This window comes from Diabrotica undecimpunctata, chromosome 8, assembly GCF_040954645.1.
Source record: "Diabrotica undecimpunctata isolate CICGRU chromosome 8, icDiaUnde3, whole genome shotgun sequence".
Lineage (NCBI taxonomy): Eukaryota > Metazoa > Arthropoda > Insecta > Coleoptera > Chrysomelidae > Diabrotica > Diabrotica undecimpunctata.
The window spans coordinates 12730738-12755911 of NC_092810.1; the positions used below are offsets into that span (position 1 = coordinate 12730738).

General features: G+C 30.9%; 1 protein-coding gene across 1 annotated transcript; it reads right to left on the reverse strand.

Moving 5' to 3' along the window:
- Positions 1-3335: 3335 nt before the first annotated feature.
- LOC140447195 (luciferin 4-monooxygenase-like) lies at positions 3336-24731 on the reverse strand. The gene is made up of 7 exons (XM_072539708.1): positions 24491-24731; positions 11995-12272; positions 11558-11824; positions 8335-8646; positions 7460-7814; positions 7206-7371; positions 3336-3880 (listed from the first exon to the last, which is right to left on the reverse strand). The coding sequence occupies exons 1-7, from the start codon at positions 24659-24661 to the stop codon at positions 3738-3740; spliced, it is 1692 nt and encodes a 563-aa protein (XP_072395809.1). The 5' UTR covers positions 24662-24731; the 3' UTR covers positions 3336-3737.
- Positions 24732-25174: the final 443 nt, after the last annotated feature.

The window sequence follows — 25174 nt, forward strand, 5'->3', positions numbered from 1 at the left end:
ATAAACGACTCAACCGAGACTTATGATTTTTTCGCAGTGATACTGTACGTAAACTTCCACAGACGCACAAAATAAGCGGAACTGCACCTCACGATGCAGACCTGCAGTATAATGTTAAATTTAGCGGAATAAATGTAAAATAAGTTTTTATTTACCAAACATTACGCTATTCTTTCACAACTATTTACGGAGAACTACCCTTGCTTTCATTTTTTAAAAATATTTTCAATTTTGCTAAAATAAACAGCTAGAAGTTCGTACTGTTTATGCCAGCCTTACACACAAACAACAATATATCTGCCAGCATTCGCAACCGAATAAGTTCACTAGACAATAATTCGTATAATAAACTTATTTGTTAATGGAAGTTAAATCGTCCAAACGAATTAAAGTTTGATTGAGTAAATGGCCTCGACTCCACCATCGTTCCAGCCAAATGATAAAATGAACCATTTCACTAAAGCAGAAAATTCAATTAGATGATTAAATGAAGTTGCGTTCATAAATTATACTTGCGTTTTAATACTGCTGATTGCACGCGGAATCCTGACAAATTCCCTCTATTCTTATTCAATTTCAGACCCTCTTTTTTATCTCGAAGGTACGGAGACCTTTTGATTTTAAAACTTTTTATTCTCATACATTTCCAGAAAAAAGTATGCTTTTATGTTTACACTTAAGAAAGACAGTAAGTAAGTTTATATATTTTTTTGTTTTCTCATACAAGTATCTGTTTTTACTAAAAATGTATTAAGTGCTTTTTTAGTCTCAAAAATTTATTTAAGAGCCCATCAATATATCCAGTTTTTGGGGGAGAAAGAAGCAGTCGTTGAGTTTTGAGTTAGATTCTAGAGTGAATTAACAAAAAAAAAAAAAAATAAATAAATAAAACAATATCTTACAGTAGTCGACAAATATGAAGAACCAAGGGCGTGCATTTATGGTACTTCAAGTACTCCCACCGGTAGATATAATTGGATCAAATAAAAATCAATATTTTCAGGTAATCTATTTTCAACCAAAAAAACTATAATAAATTTATTTTTTAGCTTAACTTAAACTGTACTTATCTTAATCATTCATTTGAAAAAAGAATATTTTGTAACTTAATAGAAAAGTGACACCGCTGTTGTGTGGTATTTTTATAAAAAAAAATACCGAAATTATATTTTCAATGACTATTTAGATAAACTAATAATATTTAGAGTTTAGATAGATCATGTCCTCATTGACGCAAGACACTCTGGTAGCATTATTAATTCGCGAAATATAAGAGGAGCTGACAGCGACAGCGATCACTTTCTGTTGAAATATAAGTTAAGAACGCGATTATCAATACAAAAACTGGAACGACAAGAAAAAAGAGAAATATGGAACATAGAAGCCCTAAAAACACCAAATAAAGAACTGGATTATCAGGTGGCAATAAACAACGGATTTCAATTGCTGGGAAGAGCATAATGTAGAGTTAGAAAAAGCATAGAAGGAAGTGGCATCAGTTATAAAACAAGCAGCCAAGGAAACTATTAGAAAAAAAAAGAGGACTCGCCCAAAACGAAAATGGTTTGACAAAGCATGCGAGGCAATTCTGGAAATAAAAATAAAAAAAAAGATTGAAAGTGCTACAAGACATCACAGATGAGAACAAAGCAGATTTTAACAGGACAAGAGCACAAACAAGGCGACTATTCAGCACTAAAAAGAGGAGCTACCTGAACAGCAAATCCGGGAAATGGACAGAAATGGCAAGAGAAATCAAATAAGGAAATTCTTTAGTGAAGTGAAGTCAGTCAGAAAAGGTGCAAGTATTGGAGTAACACAGCCTATGAAAAATGAAGCAGGTGAACTTTAATGATAGAAACGGAAATCGTCAAACGATGGGAGGAATACTTTCGGAATTTACTAAATATTGACAGTGGGACGGAGGAAGCAGATATTACGTTTCATTCTGCAGATATCAAAATACCAGCACCAACACTTGAGGAAGTGAAGAATACGATAGCGTCTCTAAAAGACCATAAAGCACCAGGAAATGATGGCATAAATGGAGAGTTGTTAAAAAAAGGAGGAAACTTTTTACACCAAAAATTGTATGACATCATTCTGAGAGTACGGCAACAACAGAAAATGCCTAAAGAGTGGAATGGAAACGTTATAATTCCCATATATAAGAAAGGAAACAAAGAACAATTCTATGTGTTCATATAGTTTAGTTATGAGCGAAATTAACTGTTGTGGTACGTTTACTTCTTTTAGTATCTGTCATAAGTAATGCCATTTAACGCTGTCGAACGCTTTGCGATAATCTGTAAAATAAATGTATAGTGGGATATTGAATAAACTAGTCTTTTCTAATAATTGTCTTATCTTATTAATTCTCTCTTTGGGAAAGTTTTTGGTCCTTCATTGATAGTGTAGCATTATCTTGCCTGCTTGTGAGATAGAGAAGATATTTTAATAATTGTCGCATTTATGTAAGCTGCATTTTTTAATGCTTTGAATGCCATATTTTGTTACAAAATAAGTGAAGCAATTTTATTCTGATTTCACCTTTTGCTTTAAGCATTTCTGCTGTGATCATAGCTGGACCTAGTGCTTTTTTAAGTTTACTGATCGCCAGTCTTATTTCATTCTTAAGTATATTAGGTTCTTCTAAGATTTCTTTAGGGGTTTGGCGAACAGGTTCCTGGCATTGATCAACTTTATATAGATTCCCGCAATACATTATTTATATCCCTGCTATGTCTTCTTCCTTGTTGGTTCTCAGGGTTTCTGTGTAGTCTTCAACGGCTGTGTCTGGCTTTAAACTTTCTTGGTATTTTTTAAATAAATCTCTCGGCTCATTGTTTTCGTTCTCGGCTTATCGTTGTGATACTATTGTAGTTACCATCCTTGCATCTTATTTATTTATTTTCAACGGGCTGCTGTCCAATAATATTAACAATCTTAACATCTTCGTTTTATTTCTTTGTTAAAGTTTCTTAAGCTTTATTTTTGCCTTTTACTAACACCACTTTGACAAAGATTTTTTCTATTCTCAATTAATTTAATGGTTTCATCTATTAGTCATTGTTTCTGCTTCACAAGATTATTTAGCTTTGGTTGATTATTGTTGTTTTTACGAATAGAGGGCGCACTTTTGAGCACTACCTAGAAAAGTTAATTCTTTTTTCATAGTTCTGTCCTCTTTGTCTCTTTTTGTTTGATGGGGTCTTTTAAGTTTGAGTTTCACTTAAGCTACAAGAAAAGTATGATCTAATCTAGTGCAATTCCGTTTTTATTTTAGCATTTTAAGGAAAAAAAATTATTTTCAATGTTGAAATCAAAAACAATAATATTATTTACAAATTTATTTTTAAATATTTTATTAAGTAGTTTTAAATATATAACAATTTAAGATTTACAATGTAAACATTTTTGTAAATTATCTATTTTCAAAATATTTAAATATTTAAAAAAAAAATAAAAAGGAAAAACAGTTTTCAAAGTGTATCAAGGTGTTTTATTTCTCATGGATCTTAGCCTGGTGCTTCATATTAAATACTTTTGTAAAATTCTTATTGAGCACAAGTTGTTTTGAATGTTTCGTATAGGTGCTCTATTTCAATGATTTAATATTTTTACATACAATTTACACTCATTTGTCACTCCACAAATATAGAAATGAAGATCAAATATCGTAGGTACCGCCGCTAGAGAGGAACATAAGATTGGGCTTAAGTTATTCTAATACATTTCTACAACTTGGACGGAACCCTACTTCGATAGTTAAATATTAATTTCTTCAACTCTTTTCTTAAAATTTTGCCGCTGGGATTTTTTGGTATTGACGGTACAAAGATAACTCCTCCTCTTAGTTTTTTCTGCGACGATACTTTTTCTAGAAAAATACATTTAAGTAAATAAAAACAAAGTATTAAAGCATAAATCAGTTTTGTGACACTAGTAAAATATTAAAATTAACATTTATAAAATACCTGCCATTATTTTATATTTGTTTTTATCGCTAGACTATCGGAAAATAAAAAAAAAACAATTGGACCAATATTTCAAATCTGAATATTCCGAATGATATATACATAATATTATATATTTTAAATGCGGTTTGAAACTTAGAGTAGATACATCAACGAACAGAGTCAATATTTTTGCAAAATGAGCATAGTATTTTTTTTACATGAAAGATATACTAGGCTAGGACTTTTTTTGTTGCATATTTGTAACGATAAGCAGTATTGTAATCACTTTATTTATACAGTTCGTTCGCTGTATCTTTGCACATGTATAAAATTATTCACGAACTTTTTTTAAATTTTGTCTCATTTCTATTCACAGAATATAAAATGTTGAAATTAAGCCGCTTGTCCAACATTTAATAATACATCAGACAAAGACAGTAATATAACAACAGTCTGTGATAAATTCTAATCATTGAACCTGCTTATTGTCAACGTCACAGCGTTGTGGTGTTTACAAAAATTATATTCATATTGTTTAATTTTCCATTACATTTTTGTGCCTTGAGTTTATAAATTTTCTCAAAAATAGTTGCTATAACGACTAACTGTTCACTTAGTGTTGGATTCCTTGATGTAAGTATAAATTTTGCAGTTAAATTTTCTTACCTTTAATTTGACGTATCATTTTTGAATCTGGCTAAAACTCTGTCTAACGGATCGATATAAAACACTATTTGTTGTCATAAATATCAAACAGAATATTTTTTCAAGGTTTTTATTTTTAGAATATGCCTGGAAATACATTAAATTCCCAAATCCAACAACTCGTGCTGAATTTGTATGAATATTTTGAGTTGGAAAAAAAAAACGGAGGAAGCTTATTGGCACCTTTGGCTTGTGTTCAAAAGGTATTGTAATGAATGGTATGTTGTTTATTAATTTACTTATCATGAAATTGTTTTTACTTTAAGAGGGTAGCTGCTGCCTTGAAAATATCACGGGGTACAGTATGTACAATTAAAAAACAAAAGAAAGCAATCCTGTCCTTTCAAGTCCACGCAAAAGTAGACGTAGTCGTAAAAGCAAGACAACTGATCTGCCTGAAGGAACTAAAATGGCAATACGAAACACTGTGTACAATTATGTACATACAAAGTAAGTATAAGTTGATATTGTACAAAATAAAAACGATCTGGTTTATACCCCTACCAATAGATATTTCACATCAAAATTAACACTTCTAAAATAAAGTTTCATTATTACACTAGTTTTTATTTTTTTTTATATAAAAGCATGTTAGTCTACAAAGTTTGAAATGTGAATTAGAGAAAAAAGAAGTTGATACTATGGGAAAAACATCCTTGAGCATTGTACTGAGAGGTATAAGATTTAATTATAAAAAGGATGAAAATCGAAGATCATTATTCAAATAAACCAATATTGCTGCTTTAAGAGCAAAATTCTTTCGTAAGTACTTTGAAAACCTGGAAAATGTGCATCCAAGAGAACTTGTTTTTTTGGATGAAACTTGTATTTATTCAAAAGGAAATAAAACAACTTCCTGGCAAGACACTAGTAGCAAAAGCTTACGTAAACCAGAAGGTTTTGATGGTAAACGTTTCATAATTGTTCACGCTGGTTCTTCTAAAGGAGTTGTTTCTGAGGCTTATTGTTTTAAAGCTTAAAGTTTATTGTTTTGTTCTAAGTCTAAACATATTGATTACCATGGAGAAATGAACAACGACACATTTTTACTAAGTGGATAAGGACACAAGTAATTCCCCATTTAGAAGAACCATCGTTGATTGTAATGGATAATGCTCCATATCATAGTGTTCTTTTAGAAAAGCAACCTACCACTGCTTCAAAGAAAGATGAAATTGTTACCTGGCTGACAACAAATAACATCCAATTTTACCCAAAATTTACAAATCCTGAATTACTACAAGTTGCAAAAATTAATAAAAAAGAAAATGTGTATGTTATTGATGAGTTACTAAGAGAGCATGGTCATGAAGTGTTGAGACTACCTCCTTATCATTGCGAATTCAACGCTATTTAATTAATTTGGGCAAATTGCAAGTCATATTACAATAAGCATATTGGTAAGGACGGCTATTCTGATAGTACTGTTACAAATATGTGGAAAGAGGCGCTTAATCAATGTAATGGAGACATTTGGGAAAAATGTGTAAGACATACTCATGAAATTATTCAAAAGTGGTGTGTCCGAGGGCAAAATATAGTTGATATTGATATTCAACCCATCATAATAAATCCCGTAGATAGCTCGGATTCTGAAAGTGAAGGAAATATATAATTTTGATATTTTGTTTTTTTTTTAATTTATTTTAATAATTTAGTCATTTAGTCATATTTATGGAAATAGGTTATAACAAAGTAATTGATCCGTTCTTCAGGCTAAAACAATGAAACCTTTTACACATAACTTTTCACACTTTATTTTAGAAACTACAGAAAAGTTCGATACACAAGTAAAAAAAATTGATAAAAACAGCCAGTATAAAAAATAAATACTAAGTCTCTAGGTATGCGACATAAGAAAAGTCGTATTATTTTAGCCTAACAGATTGTACACTAATTTGTAACTCCCTTTAAGTTTTCTAAAAATGAAGGTATTTTCGAAATTTTTTTTCCATTGTTTTTATTGTTTTGTTTTGTAATGTTTATTTATTTTTTGGTGTTAGTAACTTAGTTCGAAAAGCATACCAAGAGTTTTTTTTATCTTTTAGGGCATTTTCTTATGCTTAAGCTTAATAATTGAATGTCATATGTATACGATGTAAATGTTTAATATTGTATTTTGAATGAAAACTTTTTTTTCATCCAGCAACTGGCTTTGGCTGTTGGATGCTTTGGTGTATAAATAAATAAATAAATATGAAAATTTAAGCTGTTTGATCTTGGGTCCATCTTTCTCGACTACAGTATTTCTAATAGAGCATTTCTTTCAATAATCATAATAACGTTGAATATGTGGAAAACTCAAAATTACGTTCAAAACAATTTTATAATGAGATTTTAACATCTAGTACAATAAATAAACAAAAACAATCACTATAAATACGTTTAACGGGATATTAAACATTTTCTAATTATTTCATGAATCTAGAAAAGACTTACGTTTGGTTTAACGCTTTGATTTAATTCGTACAACTATGATTTGCAAAGATACAGCGAACGGAGAGTACGGACCTAATTTTTTCAAAACAAAATTATTCTCACCTGCTACATAATCTTGAAGTTCTTTTTCTGACACAATTTGACCTTCTTTCTTTACAACAAAAGCTAGTGGTAATTCACCAGCTCTTTCGTCTGGAAGACCTACTACGCCGGCTTCAAATACTTTCGGATGGTTAACTAGGATAGCTTCTAATTCTGCTGGTGCTACCTGGAATGTTAAATTAATTCAGTTAATATTGTTGACTTTTATTTAATTTACTTTAATTTACTTATTGTAACACGGAAGTAAAATTTACCTGATATCCATTATATTTTATTAATTCCTTCAATCTATCTACTACATAAAAATACTGTTCGTCATCATAATACCCAAGATCACCAGTTCTTAGCCACCCGTCATCTGTGAAAGAGTTCCTAGTGGCCTCGGGATTTCTATAGTAGCCTTTCATGACTGTTGGTCCTTTATAACAGAGTTCTCCTACTTGATGGGGACCCAGCGATTTGCCTGTTTCGGGATCTCGAACGATGCATTTCATGTATGTGATCACTTTACCACAGGATCCCGGCCTGTAGATATCCTTATTCATGATAGTTAGTGCCAAAGTTCCTTCAGTGCATCCATAAGCTTGATGAATTGCTTTAAGGTTTAACCTAAAAAGAAACAAATTTGGTTAAAATAAACATTTGATTATAAATTCTTTCTGGTGCTGTATTTTTTTTTTAATTAAATAAAAAACGAATGGCAGCAGTATTGCTAATAACGGATCATTTTTTTATATTAGATTATTTATGGGTAAATAAGTTAGCTAAAATTTTTGTTGATTAGAATATTCGTAAATTTTTAAAAATAAACTTTTTTCTTTCCTGGGTTTGTTGGTCTGTTGTTAATAAAAGTACTTAACTATTGTTTAACATGCATTGAAATTTTTTTATCTGATATTGACATTATGACATCGGGCAGGTATTTTTAAACACTTAAAACATCTTAAAATATCTGCCATTGTGCATTTAAAATCACTCATGTTTTATATATTTTTTAAATAACAAATTAGATCTTAGTCGGAGAATGAATATTTTATTTTATTAAAATTTATTATTCTATAACTGTTATTTGTATAACTTTTAGTTTTAAGGGACTAAATTAAATTTAAATAAAGATAGTTTTCCATACCTCTGCTTAAGTTTGACTTCTGTTTTTCCACTTAAAGGAGCTCCTGCTGAGAATATTTCTGCGACAGAGGACAAGTCGTATTTGTTTACTTTAGGACTTTTTGCCAAGAAAATCGCTAAGGGTGGAGCCAGTCTTACAACTGATACTTTGTAGTCCTGAAGTGCTTTCAAAAACGAGTCTTCCGAAAACTTATCCATCATAATTGTGAGATGTCTGTTAAAGAATGACGTGAGGCCGAAAAATAATCCGTATGAGTGAAAGAAGGGCATTAGTCCGAGCACTATGGAATGATGTGATAAGTAATCTGGATACCTAAAAAATATATGTTTTTATTATTTTATTACCGTAATTTTGGTAAATTAATATTAAAGTGATTTTTAAGGAAGTATACACATGGAGTGAATAATGATACACGAAGATAAAATTATTATATGGAAATAATAAGTAGTACAGCAATAACCTTTGGAAAAAATAATTTTTCTTGACAATCTTATATTGCATATATATGAAGAAGAAATGGCAGAATGAAAGGAATGCAATAACATACTATAACATACCAGCAAGCGAATGGGAAAGATACCTAATGAAACTGTTTAAAGAAAAGGAAAATAATAATCAACACAATAAGGTACCTGAATTAAGACACGAAATAGAAATCAGTTTTCAGGAGGTGGAGATATCCATAAAATTACTCAAAAATAGGAAGTCACCAGGACCAGACAGAATAACCAACAAGCTTCTAAAACACGGAGGAGAAAGTATAACATAGAGATGACAAAACTTATACAAAAACTAATATTGCACTCCAAGATACCAGAGGCATGGAGAAACAGCATAATGATACCAATGTTCAAGAACGCAGATAAAGAAGACCCCAACAATTATAGAGGTATAAATCTACTGAAAACCGCACTTAAGCTTACCACAAAAGTCCTAACCAACAAAATTAATAAACTAACAACTTTATCCAGTATATCTATGTTTTATACACCTGACAAAAGCTTTCGATCGCATCTAAGTCGAAGACGTCTTACACCTACTATATAAAAGAAACATACATAACAAAAACGTTAAGAGTACTAAACCATTTTCCCTGCAATACAATAAAACATCTAATCGTTGCATGTGTATTATGATCATCTAAAAGTATAAACGCAGGGTTTTCCTTAGAAGCATGCATTTTTTTTAATATGCTTTACAACTTCGAGAAATCCCTCGTTTCTCTCCAACCACTTGGAGAAGCAATACCAATGCTGCCTTCTGGAGTTCCAGTCAAGAATAACTCTTTAAATCGCACTCGTGGGAAGATATAAATAGGTGGAATAACATTTCCATTGACAATGATTATTCCAACAAACGTCACTTGCTCACCTTTCTCTGCTTCAACTGCTTACAGCCCTTATTTGCGACCACTTTTGTCATTTGCAGAACACTGTTTACTCCGCTTTCGTCTACGTTCATGATTCTATCACTAGTAAATTTATACGTTTTGTAAACACTCTCTTCTTCTTCTTCATGTGCCTTGTCCGTTCCGAACGTTGGCAATCAACATGGCTATTCTGACTTTGTTTACGACAGATCTGAATAGTTCAGCAGATGACAATCCGAACCATTGCCGCAAGTTTTGGAGCCACGAGTGTCTTCTCCTCCCTGGACCTCTTCTGCTGTCTATTTTCCCTTAAACGATCAGCTGTAGTACTCTATATTTATTATGTCTCATAACGTGACCCAAGTATTCCAACTTTCTTTTCTTTATACTTATTCCTACCTCTTTCTCTTTACCTATCCGGCGTAGTACCTCTTCGTTGGTCACGTGCTCAGTCCAGGATATACGTAATATATGTCGGTAAGCCCACATTTCGAAGGCCTCTACTTTTTTCATCACTGTTGCGGTCATTGTCCACGCCTCCATTCCATATAACAAAACCGGGAATACATAACATTTCAGAAGTCGAATTTTGAGAGGTAGGGTGAGGCTTTTAGAAGTGAAAATTTGCTTTATGCTAGTGAACGATGCTCTTGCTTTTTCTACTCTTATACGTATTTCCTTCGCTTGATCCCAATTTGAGTTAACTGTTGTTTCCAAGTAGATGTACGAAACAGTCTCTGGGTTATCAAAAAACACGTCTACGTTAACTTTATTAAAACTGATGTTTGTGGCTAGACTCGTAGACTCTGGTTTTCGAAAAGATAAATTATTGTGACGCTTCATGAAACCTTTCATCCACTCAATTCCAGCAAAATGATTTTCTGACCATAACTTTGGCACATTTTTTTCAAGCTTCAAAGCATACTCATATACGAATATTCGAATTTGAAAGTAGGGTAATCCATACCGTAACTTCCAAGATTGAAGAATATAATTTACTAGAGTGTCATCTTCTTCAATAAAAAAAATCTGCTGTGTTATATATATATATTGATCCGAAACTTTATTTCGGATATTTCTGTATCATTTATATTTTTTTTATTCAGTTTTTTTTTATCTTTTATGTAACATAGACTTCTTCAATCCATATCTCTCTGATACGTTTCTGATTGATCCATTACCATTTTTCATATCGCAAATGGCCTGAACTACTTTGTTTTCAGGAATATTACTTCTATCAGTTTTTCTGATGTAGGTTCTCACCATTATTTCGAACTGTAAGGAAAAAAAAAGATATTTTTTGTTTTGTTTTGAAAGAACCTATGGGGTACAAGTGAACACTGTCCACTTGTTTTCCTGTATGGTGTTCATATCTGCCCCGTATACATAGTTTTTAAAAAGTACTGGATATCTGTTTTTAGGTTATGACTAGAACACAACTCTAGAAACTTACTTGATATCAAATATGACAATATTCAAAATGCGATGCACTTTACAAGGAAACACAGAATGTCACTAAATAATATTAAAATCTCTAAAAAACTGTTTATTTACTTTTACGCGGCAAAAGTAACACAACCTCGTGACACAAACAAATAGCAACTGACATTGAATTTATTTCTTGGCACAGAGTTGTATCACCATCTAGGAGAGTAAGTTAGAACCACTCGAAAAGAAATCTAGACGAAAAAAAATTAACTGTTCACTTGTTTCTCCGTCCACATGTGCCTCCCCTTTCCCTACGTATTGTGAGTATAAGACCTTTTTTCCCTAACATTCATAAATATGTGCTCCCACCAGTAACCCTTTCATCATTTCAAAATTATTAATTTTACTCATAATATGTCTTCTTACCTGGACTGCAATAATCGAGTAACTACATTAAAATGTGTTAACATTACTCCTTTAGGAAGCCCAGTAGTACCAGAAGAACATAATACGAAGGCTACGTTTTCTTTTGGGTCACCATCAAACGGAATAAACTTTTGAGGAGAGACCAGTTTTCCTTTAAGAAGTCGTTTTATAAATGCTTTCATGGTTTCAGTTCCTTCGATTTCTTCGTCACTGTCTATAACGATAATTTTTTCGATAAATTTCATATCGCGTTGTAGCGCTAAGTACCTAAAAAGAAAATACTTGTATATTATTTGTAAATATCAGTTATGATGAAGGTTTTTATATAATATATAGAAACCTTCTAGCATTATAATACTCTTAATTAAAAAATGTTTTCCATAATAACTGACAAAATATTAGTTTCTTACTTAATAGAGATCTAACAAACTTATTACCTTTTCGTTACACGTTTTGAACAAAAAGCCAATATTGGTTTGGTTATATTTAACGTGTGTTTCAATTCCTGGTCTGTGTAATTTACATTAAGTGGTGCCATAATTGTGCCTGCAAAAATAGAAGCCATGATCGGTACAAAGAACTCGAGATTATTCTCGCTTCCTATACAGATAGCTGTGTTTGAGGTACAACCATAGGCTCTCAATGATTCGGCAAGTTGACACGACTCTTCCAGCAGCTTTTGGCTTGTGAGTTCTTTACCGGTGTGTGAGTCAATCTGCAAATAATAATAACGTCAATAAATAGATAATATGTTACCAGTTTACCATAAAGGATTTTTAAACTATGTTTTCTCAAACATTCAATAATAATCCTTGTATCGGCATGTAATATTTATTTAATTTCAGTTTTTACTAAATCTTTTTTGACTTAATTTTATTTAATTAATTTAAATTCATATTTAATAATCGCACACATAGAATATTGACATAATAGCTATATGTTTTGTACCAGACAGCTCTCTATTACGGGATATTATATTTTCAGCATTTAGTTTACCATGTACCGTTGACCTGAAGATTCATAGCAAATTATAGTATGCAAAACCGGTCGTTGGTGGTACAATAAATTGATTGTGTCATCTAAATATACAATAGTTTATGTTAATTATATTAATAATATTTTCGTTGACTTTAAGAATGTATATGGCTGAATAAATAGAGTACATGCTACATCGTCACAGGATGTAATAAACGATTAACCTTTTTAGTTTATTTTGTTGGGTTTGACGATAAAGAAAGTAGAAAGTAAAGAAAGAAAGATGATCGTTTTGCGCATAAACGTGAAATATGGGAAATATTAATTAAGACTATTTAATTATCGTCAAAATAATAGTCCAAATTACGATCATATCAAATACTCCATGCTTATTAACCTTCCAGAAGTAGCAAAACATTTTCTATTAGACCTTTTAAATCGTATCATTCAAGACAATTCTGATGTAGATCTTTTTTAAAGACATCATTGTTATTCCGATTCTAAAGCCTGCAAAAGATCAAAATTTAGCCGAATCTTATCGACCCGTTTCTATCTTTTCGTGTGTATTTAAAACTTTGGAACGGATGGGAAAATATAGACTAGAATCGTGGGTCCATACCAAAAAATTATTAAACAATCAGTTTGGATACAAACGAGAACGTGGAACTTTAGATGCTCTAGATACACTTTTTGCCTGCCTTATCTCTAGATATAGAAGGTGCTTATGACAGTGTGTATTCACCTCGATTAAAAGACAAAATGATCAATCAATTACAAATCTGGCACAAACCATAATTAATTTCTACACTAATAGACGCTTATACTTTAGAAACTATAAAAATGAATTTCTTTGACCACGTTATAATAGTTGGCGATTACCCCAGGGATTAGTCTTAACCCATTTTCTTTTTAATCTGTATACTGCTGATTTCCATAGTCTTAATATACCAAGTATCACTTATAAAACAATCCAATATACTGACGACTTCCTAGTCTATACAGAAAGGACTAAATATGAATCCTCCCTTACAATCTTAAAAAAATAATATGAACATTTCTCAAACTGGTTTTGTGAAAATGGTTTTAATTTATCCACTAATAAATCAAACATCTGTATTTATTCACGACATAATATTCCTAACATAAATACTAATTTTCCGTCGACCGTCTATTTATGAATAATTTTAACACCCACAAAATCATTGATTAATGACCCCTATTAATGAATGATTTTCTATTAATAAACGATTTCATTATAGGCAATACAACATACATTGCTTGTATAAATTAATTTAACCACATTTAACGCTCTGTGATTATACTATGCTCATACTTGTGGTGTAGGCAACCAAACATACCTATTTATATTCCCACTAAAAAATTATTTAAAATGAAGTAGCCGCTGTAAGTACTGTCTGTCATTGTATGTCATTATTTATCGTTAAGTAAATAAAAATTTAAACTAAAATATTTTTATTTCTGAAAAGTACGATCGATGGAAAAGTTTTGTAACGAACTCGTGAATTAAAATGGCGATTACCAATCTCGAACATTAACGCACTCGCTTCGCTCGCGCATTAATATATTTCAATTGTTAATCGCCTTTGTTGGTTAATACACTTGTTGGTTAAATAACTATTATTAAATGACCAAACTTTAAATTTCTTTATTTTTCTAAACGTTCTTTAAATTTAAGTCAATAAAATATCTAGGTATGTTTCCAGATCAAAAGTTAACATATAAAGTACACATCAAGTATGTGCTTGACAAAAGCAATAAAGGACTCAATTTTTTAAAATCAATTTCTAAAACTTGGTGGGGTGCTGACGTAGAAACAGCTTTGCTTCTTTACAAATCTTACATCAGATCTATTCTGGACTAGGAATGTAGGTATACTTTATGGATCAGCAAGTAAACCAATTTTAAATAAAATTGATGTAATTCAACGGACTGTTCTAAGTACTTGTATGGGAGCCATGAAGTCTACTCCATTAGCTCCATTGCATGTTAAAGCTTTAGAACTTCCTTTAAATTTTAGATATTAACGATATTATCGACTATTTCGCATTTTTTAATGAAGCTGACATACACATACCAACATATCATAATACTTCATTATTAGATTCATGCATCTTAAATTCTTATATAAAAAAATGGCCCTAGGCAACTGTAGTCTATACAGATGTATCCAAAACATCAAAAGGGACCAAATGTGCTTTTCACATTCCATCCAAGTTAACAGAAAAAATGTTCTCACTCAAACTACCTCTCAATTGTTCGATTTTTAGTACTAAAGCACTTGCAATTTTTGCAGCCTTGATATATTTCGATAGTTTAAACAATAATGCAGTTTTAATAATATCCGATTCATTGTCAGTCTTATTATCTCTCAAAAATACAAAGTTAGCCAGTTATAATTCTAATCCTTCCATTTACCAAATTACGAACATGCTTGTCAACCTTAAAAATAAAAATAAAACTACGAATTTCATTTGGTTAAAAGCTCATGTTGGTATAAAACATAATGAGCATTGAGTTGATACCATTGCTACAGCTGCAATAACCTCTCCATCTGAAATTTTACCAGATAAGAGAATTTGTGTTCCTGAAGCTTTTCTGATCTCTGAAATAAATCGAACAGATCATTGGAATACTTCCTGGCAAACTTTTTGCGACCACTCAACAACACAATACATGTAGAATTTTTGGTGAATCATATTATTTTGTTCTTTTCATAAATATAGAAATCCAAGGCCTTTTTAGTAAACTGTTTGTTGTGTTTAATACCTCAGGTAATTTTTGGAAAAACCAAAAAATGAATTGACACAAATAAGTTGGAGATGCGTTTGAGAGGGGTTTGAGAGGGAGTTTCGGCTTGGTTAGGAAGGAGAAAAAAAAAATAGGAGAATGGTGGTTCGATGTGATACGAGGGAAAGAGAAGAGGCATTGTGATTTTAACATCAAGAGAAAGCAGTCGAGTTTAAGAAAGAGAATTTTTGTTAAAAAGTGGTGTTTTTTAGGTGTTTCTGTTGAAAATAGTATGCAAATGTGGTAAGCAGAAACGAAGCCAAAAAGAACGAGAGTAATTACTTTAAGTAGAAACAGATATCTATTCTTGGTATGAGAGGAAGCAGATTGTATCTTGGAGTTAGGAGCTTGGAGTAAAGAGTTTGAGCAGAGATTACGGCAGTTTTCATAAACTGTTTTAGTTTATCAACCACAGTAGACAGAACATAGAGCAGGCATATTTAGAGAATCAGGAAAGCACGTGTGATCTATTCAGGTCACAATCAAAGCAGCATTAAGTAGAGTCAGCAATTTTTGAAAACAAAAAAAGTTTTAGCTTGTTTATTTTTTTTTACAGAGACATTCGATTACGACCATATATTAAGATTTGTGTTAATTATTTGTATTTACAAATTGTTTCTTATTAATTAGAAAAGTCAAGTAATGAACAAATTTTGATTTTGTTTTGGATTTATAAAAATTAAAATAAAATGTTTTTGATTTGGACATAATTATATCTAATGTTTATTGATAATTAGTGGATGCTTCATTCTTTTTTGAATTATCGTGTATGGTATCAATTTATATGATTATCGTAATCTTTAACGGTGATATATTTTAAAAATAAATAAACTTTTTGGTGTATAATTGTTTGTCTATAAATTAATTTTCCTATTGTTTATCTTTTTTCTAAATGACCAAATGACTAAACTATCCTAAAATACTTTGAAGCCTCGTTTAGTGTTTTTACACAGTAAAAGAGCTGAGATAATTGTTGAGTTTTGATTTGTGTTTACTTCTTCTTTCCCAACCAAAGAAAAATAAATAAAAAGATCTATCGGAATAAAATTTTAAGATATTATTATAAACAAATTGTATACAGTAATTTAAGATAAGATTTAGTGTAGATAAGAATAGAAATTTAGAAAACGACCTTTTACGTTTCCAACAAAATTATCAAAAAACCCCTTTGTGTAGAATTAGAAGACATTTTACCTGTAAGTTAATCTTGGCATTGTTTGTGTATTAAATGACCATATTCTAATTTTTGGAAACAGGTATAGATTGTGTATTAATAGACTGAGGACAGAAAAATCAATTTTTATTTATTCTTTCTCTGAAACAGTAATTTGGTCTTCCCAAATGATACACAGAATTTTTAGAACAAACATTAACAGTAGTAAACAAGATTTGAGCTTTTGATTGGATAGTCGTTTTTGAATGGTAATGGGGTTAGCCTGATTAGGAGACGGGGAGAGGCAGTTGCAATTTGGCCATCGAAGGAAACAGTCGTTTGTTAGAAGATAGGGTGTGGTTCGTGAGTTTGAATACCGGCATTGTGAAAAGAAGTGAATAGTTTTGCAGAAGGAGATAACAAGTAGATTAAAAGAGGTCCTTGTCTCTACCGTGGGCATTTTGTGAAGTATGTGTGAAAGTAGTTTTACAGCATCAAGTTGACAAAAGGAGGTCCTTGTGTCATAAATAAGTAGCTGAGTTTTTGAAGAAGTGAATCAGGTGTTTTTGTGTAGTCTGCAGAGACATTAGGAAGGAGCCGAGGTGCCAAAGAGGGGAGATCACATCGTTGAGGAGACTGGACTTTTCTGGGTATGTGCCAACATACAATTAAATAAGAAAAAAAAAGCTGTAAGTGTTTTGTACAATTGAAATTGGTATCTGTGAAGGATCTGTATTGACATCATGGTCATTATCATTCAAATTTAAAGAATTGAGTTTTGTTTGACTAATCAAAAGTTATAGTTTTGTTGTTTTTTGTTTCAAATAAAGGAAAGTTTAAGTAAAATTGGTTTTCACTCATTATAAATTTATGTAGATCTAAAATCTTATTAATATAAAAATTTAATTTATTTTCTTGTATGCTGATTGATAAGATAACGGCAGAAGTTGAAAATTGTTTTATTCCTTTTTTATATAAAATAAAGTATACTTAATTTTTGTAATATACTTTTTTCTTTTATTATTATCCTTCTTCTTTATCTCAATAAAGGACAACTAGAAAATCTTTGAATCCATCGAACACAGGTAATATAAGGAGTCTTATTTTACATTTGATAACAATTAAATTATAATTTTTTTATTGGCTCAATAAATTAAAATCAAAGTCAAAATAAACAATAATAACAATATATATATATATATATATATATATATATATATATATATATATATATATATATATATATATATATATATATATTAATATATATGTGCAATTTGAACAGACCGATTATAATTTTTAAGATTTTAGGGTTAAACACCCAAAATAAAATTTGATTTTTCACACAAAATATTATTACTAAATATAACAAGCTTATCTTTGGTTATGTAAATGGGTCACCAAGTAATGTTCAGGGTGATGATCAGTACATTAACATATCTGACTTTTCGATAACCTCACAATCTTGAACAGACACGTCAAGTCCGCCTTTAATCAACCGAGAACTGATAAAAGGTGATAAATTTTAATGTTGTTGAAGCTACCTCTAAAATAGATTAGTTTATGTTTTCTTAACATAACATTCTTACCGTATATGTACATACATATATATATATATATATATATATATATATATATATATATATATATATATATATATATATATATATATATATATATAAATATATATACATATATATATATATATATATATATACATTATGTACAATATGTTCATGGGTAGGGTATCCAAAAGGAGAAATTTTTTTATTTGTTTTTAGCGAAAAACTCTTGATAAGAAGCTTTTGTTTTAAAACACCCTAGAAAGGAATGAAATTTAGGTTTTTTAGGACCTGCTTTATTGTATAGACATTTTTATGTTAATTGTCTATGCAATATAAAAAAATGCATACATAATGTATGAATTTTTGCACTAAGCTTGGAAATAATAATCCAGTGAGTGACGATTTCATCAGAAATCTAGTGGGTGTCGTTTGTGTCATTTTTTAAACAATAATATTTGAAATTGTTATACAGCAACAAATTTTAATTACATTCAATAAAAAAAATGATTAAAAGTGTAATGTAGAAAAACTAAGAGCAAATAGAAAAAGCATCTATTCGACATAGTCTCCACCAACATTTTTCCACTCTTATTTCTAAATTCTGTATAAGCGCTGATTTGCATGTCTAGAGTAACTTAATTTACTACAATAATTATTGCTTGTCGATACTATTGATTAGTTGTCGATACTATGGATTAATAAATCCCTCACAGGGTTGGAAGTCTAAAAAAATAAACAGATAAAAGAGATGAGTTTTCAATAGAAAGAGTGCTGATAAAACATTTTCGATAAATTTGCCTGTACCAACATCTAACCTGTAATTTTTAAGGCAACTTATCTACAGAATAATATGTATAAAAGAACGTAAGATAAAGTGGTCATCTGCGGTACAATTGTTTGATATTTACCAAAACAACACAATAAAAGTAAAAGCAGAAGAAGAACTAATTGACCCTATTGAATCTGGCCTTTATCATCAAAAAGTTTAGATCATAAAGTTAATCTTGTTGGTGATGTTTTTGTAGGAGAGTTCAAGGAGTTAAACATGTTTACAGCAAAAGTCAAGTCAGTCTTTTGCCTTTCAAGAAAAATGAAGAACTCTTCTGCTTCTTCTTGATGTGCTGAATCTGCACAGATTTTGTATTGAACCAGATTCTGAGGTTCTCTAACCAAGATGTTCTTCTTTTTCCTGGACCTCGTTTTCCAAATATTATTTCTTGCAGGATGGCTTGAAGGAGAGCATATCTGGATTCATTTCGCATAATATGTCCGAAGAACTGTAACTTTTGGGATTTGATGGTGGTCTGTACCTTTCGGTTCTTATTAATTCTTCTGAGGACCTCCTCATTTGTGACTCGTTCAGTCCACGGAATCTTAAGCATTCTCCGATATAGCCACATCTCAAATGCTTTCAGTTTTCTGCACAAAACTTCGTTCAATGTCTACGATTCAACATCACAAAAAAGGGCAGAAAAGACGTAACATCGCAGCATCGCCTTATTTCAGAATGTGTTGTTTCTCCTCCTTTACACAGGTACAGGAAAAAAAAATACCTCCTTTTTTCCCTGTTCCCTGCAGTTTCAATATAAAACAGTTGTCGAAAAAAAAGTGGTGGCATGTGTTTAATTGTCAACAGCAGCGAATGTGCTAGCCTGTAGTATCATATAAAAACTTTCTTATAAGAAAATATGAATATGAGTAGAGGTATTTTAGTTAAAAATAATTTAAGGATATATTCTTAACCGATATTAATAAAAAATTATTAAAACCTCTTGTACAGTAATCAGAAAAGTTCCAGTATAAATTACAAATTTGGGCTATTCAGATTTAAGTCTTATTTTCGGAATTTATATATCTTATTAACCTCTTATATTAAAAATATGCAGATTAAAGTAATTACTTATATACTCAAAATCAAATCTCGACCTTGTTCTTAATTGCACAATATCACACTTCGCGAAAAATTAATATAATTTGTAATAGTGATGTAAATAAATTAAAACTTAAACAAAAATAGATATTATTTAAAATTATAATATGGACTTTATGCTACTGAAATGATTGTTTACAAATACGAAATATTTTATTTAGATTAAGTAAGTAAACAATAACAACATTACACTGGGTAAAAATTCTGTTAAGATATGCTACTACATCGTGATAATAGAAGTTTATTTTTCTTTTCTTCAATTTCGATTTTGTGTTAACAGAACTGGTTTAATTTCTGCTATAATTTTTATTTCTTCCACGATTTTCTATCTCTCCTCTTTGTTTGTGTCGATTGTACTATTTGATTGTTTAATTCCATTTTTGTTTGTTTGACTTTTTATCTTGTTGTAAAAGTCGTTTTTTTTTTAATTTTTTTTGTTATTCTACAGTATCGCTGAGATTATTACCATTAACACCGGAAGTGACGACAAACGAAGAGATAAACATCGAGGAGAAAACAAGTAAAGGAACAATTAAAGGAATTAAAAAAAGGAAATCATCAGGAGAGAACAGAATACCTAATAAACTCCTAGAGTAAGAAAGACCAGATCTCACCAAACAAATATTAAAGCTAATCCAAAAAAGAATAGAACAAGACAGAATACCAACCTAATTAGAACTATGCCAGTGGAGGAGTAGCTCTAGATATAAAGTTAAATATACCTGTACAAATATAAACTGGTGTGACCGCTGTGACAGTACTGGCCCACTAAAGTTTAATCTTTGTAGCATTTATGTTTCACCGGATGAAACCTAAACCTGATCTTTTCCAACAAATTCCCTCACCTCGAATAATTATGGGAAATTTTGTTATACTGGTCATAATATTACATGGGAATCAAATAAAACAACACAGAAGGGAAATATGTTAAAAAACGTTTTTAACACTATGAACCCATGCCTACTCAAAGGACGTTATCGATTTATTGTACGCAAGGAAGATATCTCTAGAAATAATCAAAAGGATCAAAAATATTTACCAAAACAACACAATAAAAGTAAAAGTAGAAGAAGAACTAACCGACCCTATTGAATCTGGCAATGGGATAAGACAGGGAGACTCCTTGAGTCCTTTATCTGATTATGGATGAAACAAAACAATAAAAGTCCTTATTGTTTAACCTGTCCATGGATAGAATAAAAAAAAGTAAGAACTAAAAAAGGATACCAAATTGGAGAAAAAAAATAATCTGCTATACAGATAACGCAATAATACTTTTTCTATACAAAGTATAGATAATTTACAACACATGCTGCACCAAATTAATATAACCGCCAGAAATTTTAACAAGGTAAATTTATCAATCATCATCAGTGGCATTATAGCTCGTTGTGGGCCAAAGCCTTCTTCAGAACAAGTTTTAACTTTGATGGATTTTAGATCATCCTGTATGTTATCTTGATACCTAAGTTTTGGTCTTCCTCTGGCTCGTCTTCCCACTGGTTCTCTTCGGTCGAAAATTTTTCTGATCGTTGCATCTACATCTCGCCTAATTACATGTCCTATTCATCGAAGGCGTGATAATTTAATTCATTTTACAACGTCAGGTTCCCCAAAACTTCTGTATAGCCCAAAGTTGTAGTGCCTACGCCACAAACCCTGTTCTTGGACTCCATATATTTTCCTTAGAATTTTTCTCCCGAAACGTTTAAGCAATTCTTGGTCGTTTTGTGTAAGTGACCACGTTTCTGACCCGTATGTTAACACTGGCCTTATTAGTGTTTTAAATATAGTAACTTTAATTTTTGTGGGTAGTTTTGGGGCCATCTGTTTCCTCAAGCCATAATGGCACTTATTGGCAAGCAGTATTCTTTTTTTAATTACCAAAGCTGACATTGTTGTCTTTGGTTAGCAGCGAGCCCAGGTAGACGAAGGTGTCCACACCTTTCAGTTCCAGATCATCAATTAATAGTCTAGGTGTCTGGTTGCTTGATCCAGTACAATAAATGTACACTTGGTTTTCTGTGCGTTTATTTTTAATCCCATTCTCACTGCAGATGCCCTTAGTAATCGAAATTCTTCGATTAGATATTCTGTGGACCTAGCAATAATGTCTATATCATCTGCATATCCGACCACTTGTACAGATTTATTCTATAACAAGATAAATTCACCAGCAAAAACACAACATGCATGGTTATAACAGTAAATCTTCAAAATATAAATAAGAGCGGAAAGATCAGACAATAAAACAAATGATGGAGTTTAAAAATTTGAGCAACACATTATCTAGCTAAAGGAAACAAAAGGAAATACATTTTTCGGAAAAGACTTGAAAGACAGAATTTACAAAAGAGTCATCAGACCAATAATGACATATGCAGCAGAATTACGACCTGACACAGAGAAAAAAAAAAAAGAACGCAAGAAATAGCAGAGATGGAAACCCTTAGAAAAATCGATAGTAAGACTCTATGAGATAGAGCTAGAAGCACAGATATACGACGGAAATGCACGGTGGAGAACATCCAGGACTGGGTAGGAAATACGAGAGAGAATGGAACGATTGTATAACCCAAATGACTACAAATACAGTAGTAAAGACCAAGAGTTTTCCCAATAGGAGAAGGATCAGTAGGAAGACTTAGATCAGAAAAATAGGTATGTTCCAACCTCCGCAAAACATCAACTCATAAGCTAATGATGTCTTATAATGATAATATGATGAATATTAGACAAAAATGAATAAGCATGTTTGAGACAAGTTGTGTAAGGCTAATGTTAAGCAAAGAATAATAAAAGTCTCTATGAAAAATATTGGTGATAAAAATAATATTAAAGATAATTACTATTTATATGGAAATAAGTCACAAATAAAGGTTAGAGTAAGTTTATTGACGTTTCAATTTCCACTTCGGAAATCGTTCTCAAAATACAAACTTGTAAAAAATTCTTCTAACTTAATTTTATCTGACTCATTTATATTGACAATTCAGACATACATTATACATTTTAAAGTAGACGATTTTAAAATGATATTGCCAATATTGTTAAGTTGCGTTCCTGGGACGACTTCACTTGAAAGTTAGTTCATTCGATTACATGAAATCAACTTTAACTTGAGAATGTCCGTCAGAAAAAATCATAGCCTGTAATTCGTCTTTAAAAAGACAAATACATGCCATGATGACAGCAAAATTCTGTTAGTGATTCCATAGTAAATTATAAGGGAAGAACCAGGAAAAAAACCTCATAATATTATCCCGACATGGACAAGTATTTGGTCGTGCATTTAGTTTACTTTCAATAAAGACCAAATTCTGATTTTATATGTTTGTTATTTAAAAAAACATAAATGATATTGATATATCCTCTAATGTTACTGACTTACTAATTTTTCTTTTAATAACTTCCTCTTTTAATATGGGTAATCAGATCCCACTACATTCTGCCGAGGAATTTGCGACACAATTGGTCTCATTTAGCATAATCAGAGCCTCTTCTTTGATTTTTCTCTTTTTACCATCCGTTTGTTTTAGGCATATATTTAAATCACTCCATGGAATTCTATCTTCATTATCCCATGCATGTTTACATATTTGAGATTTATCAAATTGTCTATTTTTAATATAAGATTGATGTTCACTTATTCTGACATTTAATGGCCTTGATGTTTCACCTAAATAAAACTGATTGCATTCACAAGTTGTTTTATAACAACATTTATTTGTCCTTTCTTGTTGTTCATTGTTAGGTTTATATGATATATGAATGGAATTATTCAAATATAGTCCTAATAGAAATGGAAGGTAAAAAGAGAAAAATTAAAGAAGCGGCTTAAATTACGCTAAATGAGACCAATTGTGTCGCAAATTCTTTGGCAGAATGTAGTGGGATTTGGTTACCCATATTAAAAGAGGAAGTTACTAAAAGGAATATACCAGTATTAGTAAGTCAGTAACATAGAGGATAACATCATTTTTGTTTTTTTTTTATAACAAACATATAAAATCAGAATTTGGTGTTTACTGAAAGTACACTAAATGCACGACCAAATACTTACCATGTCGGGATAGTATTATGAGGTTTTTTACTGGTTTTTCCCTCATAATTTACTATAGAATCACTAACAGGAACATTTTACTGTCATCATGGCATGTGTTTGTCTTTTGAAAGACGAATTATATGCTATGATTTTTTTCTGACGGATATTCTCAAGTTAAAGTTGATTTCATGCAATTGAATGAACTATCTTACAACTAAAGTGGTCCCAGAAACACAACTCAACAATATTGGCAATATTATTTTAAAGTCGTCTACTTTAAAATGTATAATGTGTGTCTGAATTTTCGATATAAATGAGTCAGATAAAATTAAATTATTGGAAGAATTTTTCAAAAAACAAAATTTGGAAATTGAAAAATGCCACAAGAAATTAGCTTCAGAACAATAATATTAAAGATGTTGACAAAACAACTAAGCCGTAATTAAATGTTACATACCATAATTTTGTGTCCATACGGATTTTCCAACAAAACTTTCAAAAAAGCTTGCCCCAAAGTCTCATTCTTTAGAGCCTCGTGAGGCGGCGGGCCGCTGATTTCGAAACTAGTGTTATCTTTTACCATTTTCAAAATCAAGTTCACTGCTGCAGTCAATGTCAACTTTACCATACCAAAGCTCGGAGTGATATTAAGTTATCGGGCTTGATGTTTTTGGTACAGATTAAAATAGAAACTAATAAGGTCAAATTTAATTTGTTCGGGTAATGAATATCGCGTTTTATTTTCTTTACGGCATCTTTAAGGGGGGATTAGGAATTTTGGAACCGTATATCTAACACGTTTGATTGCGATGAGAGATTCTCTAATTACTTGCAATTAAAATGTTTTTTTTCTTTAAATATACGTAAAGTGTTGACGTAACATTATGGTGTGAATTTAACTATGTAAAATAATGCAGGTGAACGATTTTTGTGTTTTTAGAATATGTATAATAAGTCTATTATTTTATTAGTTACATTCAGTTCGTCAAATATCAGACTTTATTGTCTAATGCTAAATCATTGCTCTTAATATTAAATCATTATACAATTTTCGTCGCAGTTATCTCCTGATAGTTTTGACTTTACAAAAAAAGGTTTTTCTACTAACTTTAATTATAACAACATTTACTATCTGCACGAA

Excerpts from the sequence above, each read along its gene's own strand:
- LOC140447195 (XM_072539708.1), bottom strand. The coding sequence starts at position 24,661 with ATGGTAAAGTTGACATTGACTGCAGCAGTGAACTTGATTTTGAAAATG. Across the intron at positions 7,815-8,334 it reads GAAGTCAAACTTAAGCAGAG|GTTAAACCTTAAAGCAATTC; the intron begins GTATGGAAAACT and ends GTTTCTTTTTAG. Across the intron at positions 3,881-7,205 it reads ACTTCAAGATTATGTAGCAG|AAAAAGTATCGTCGCAGAAA; the intron begins GTGAGAATAATT and ends GTATTTTTCTAG.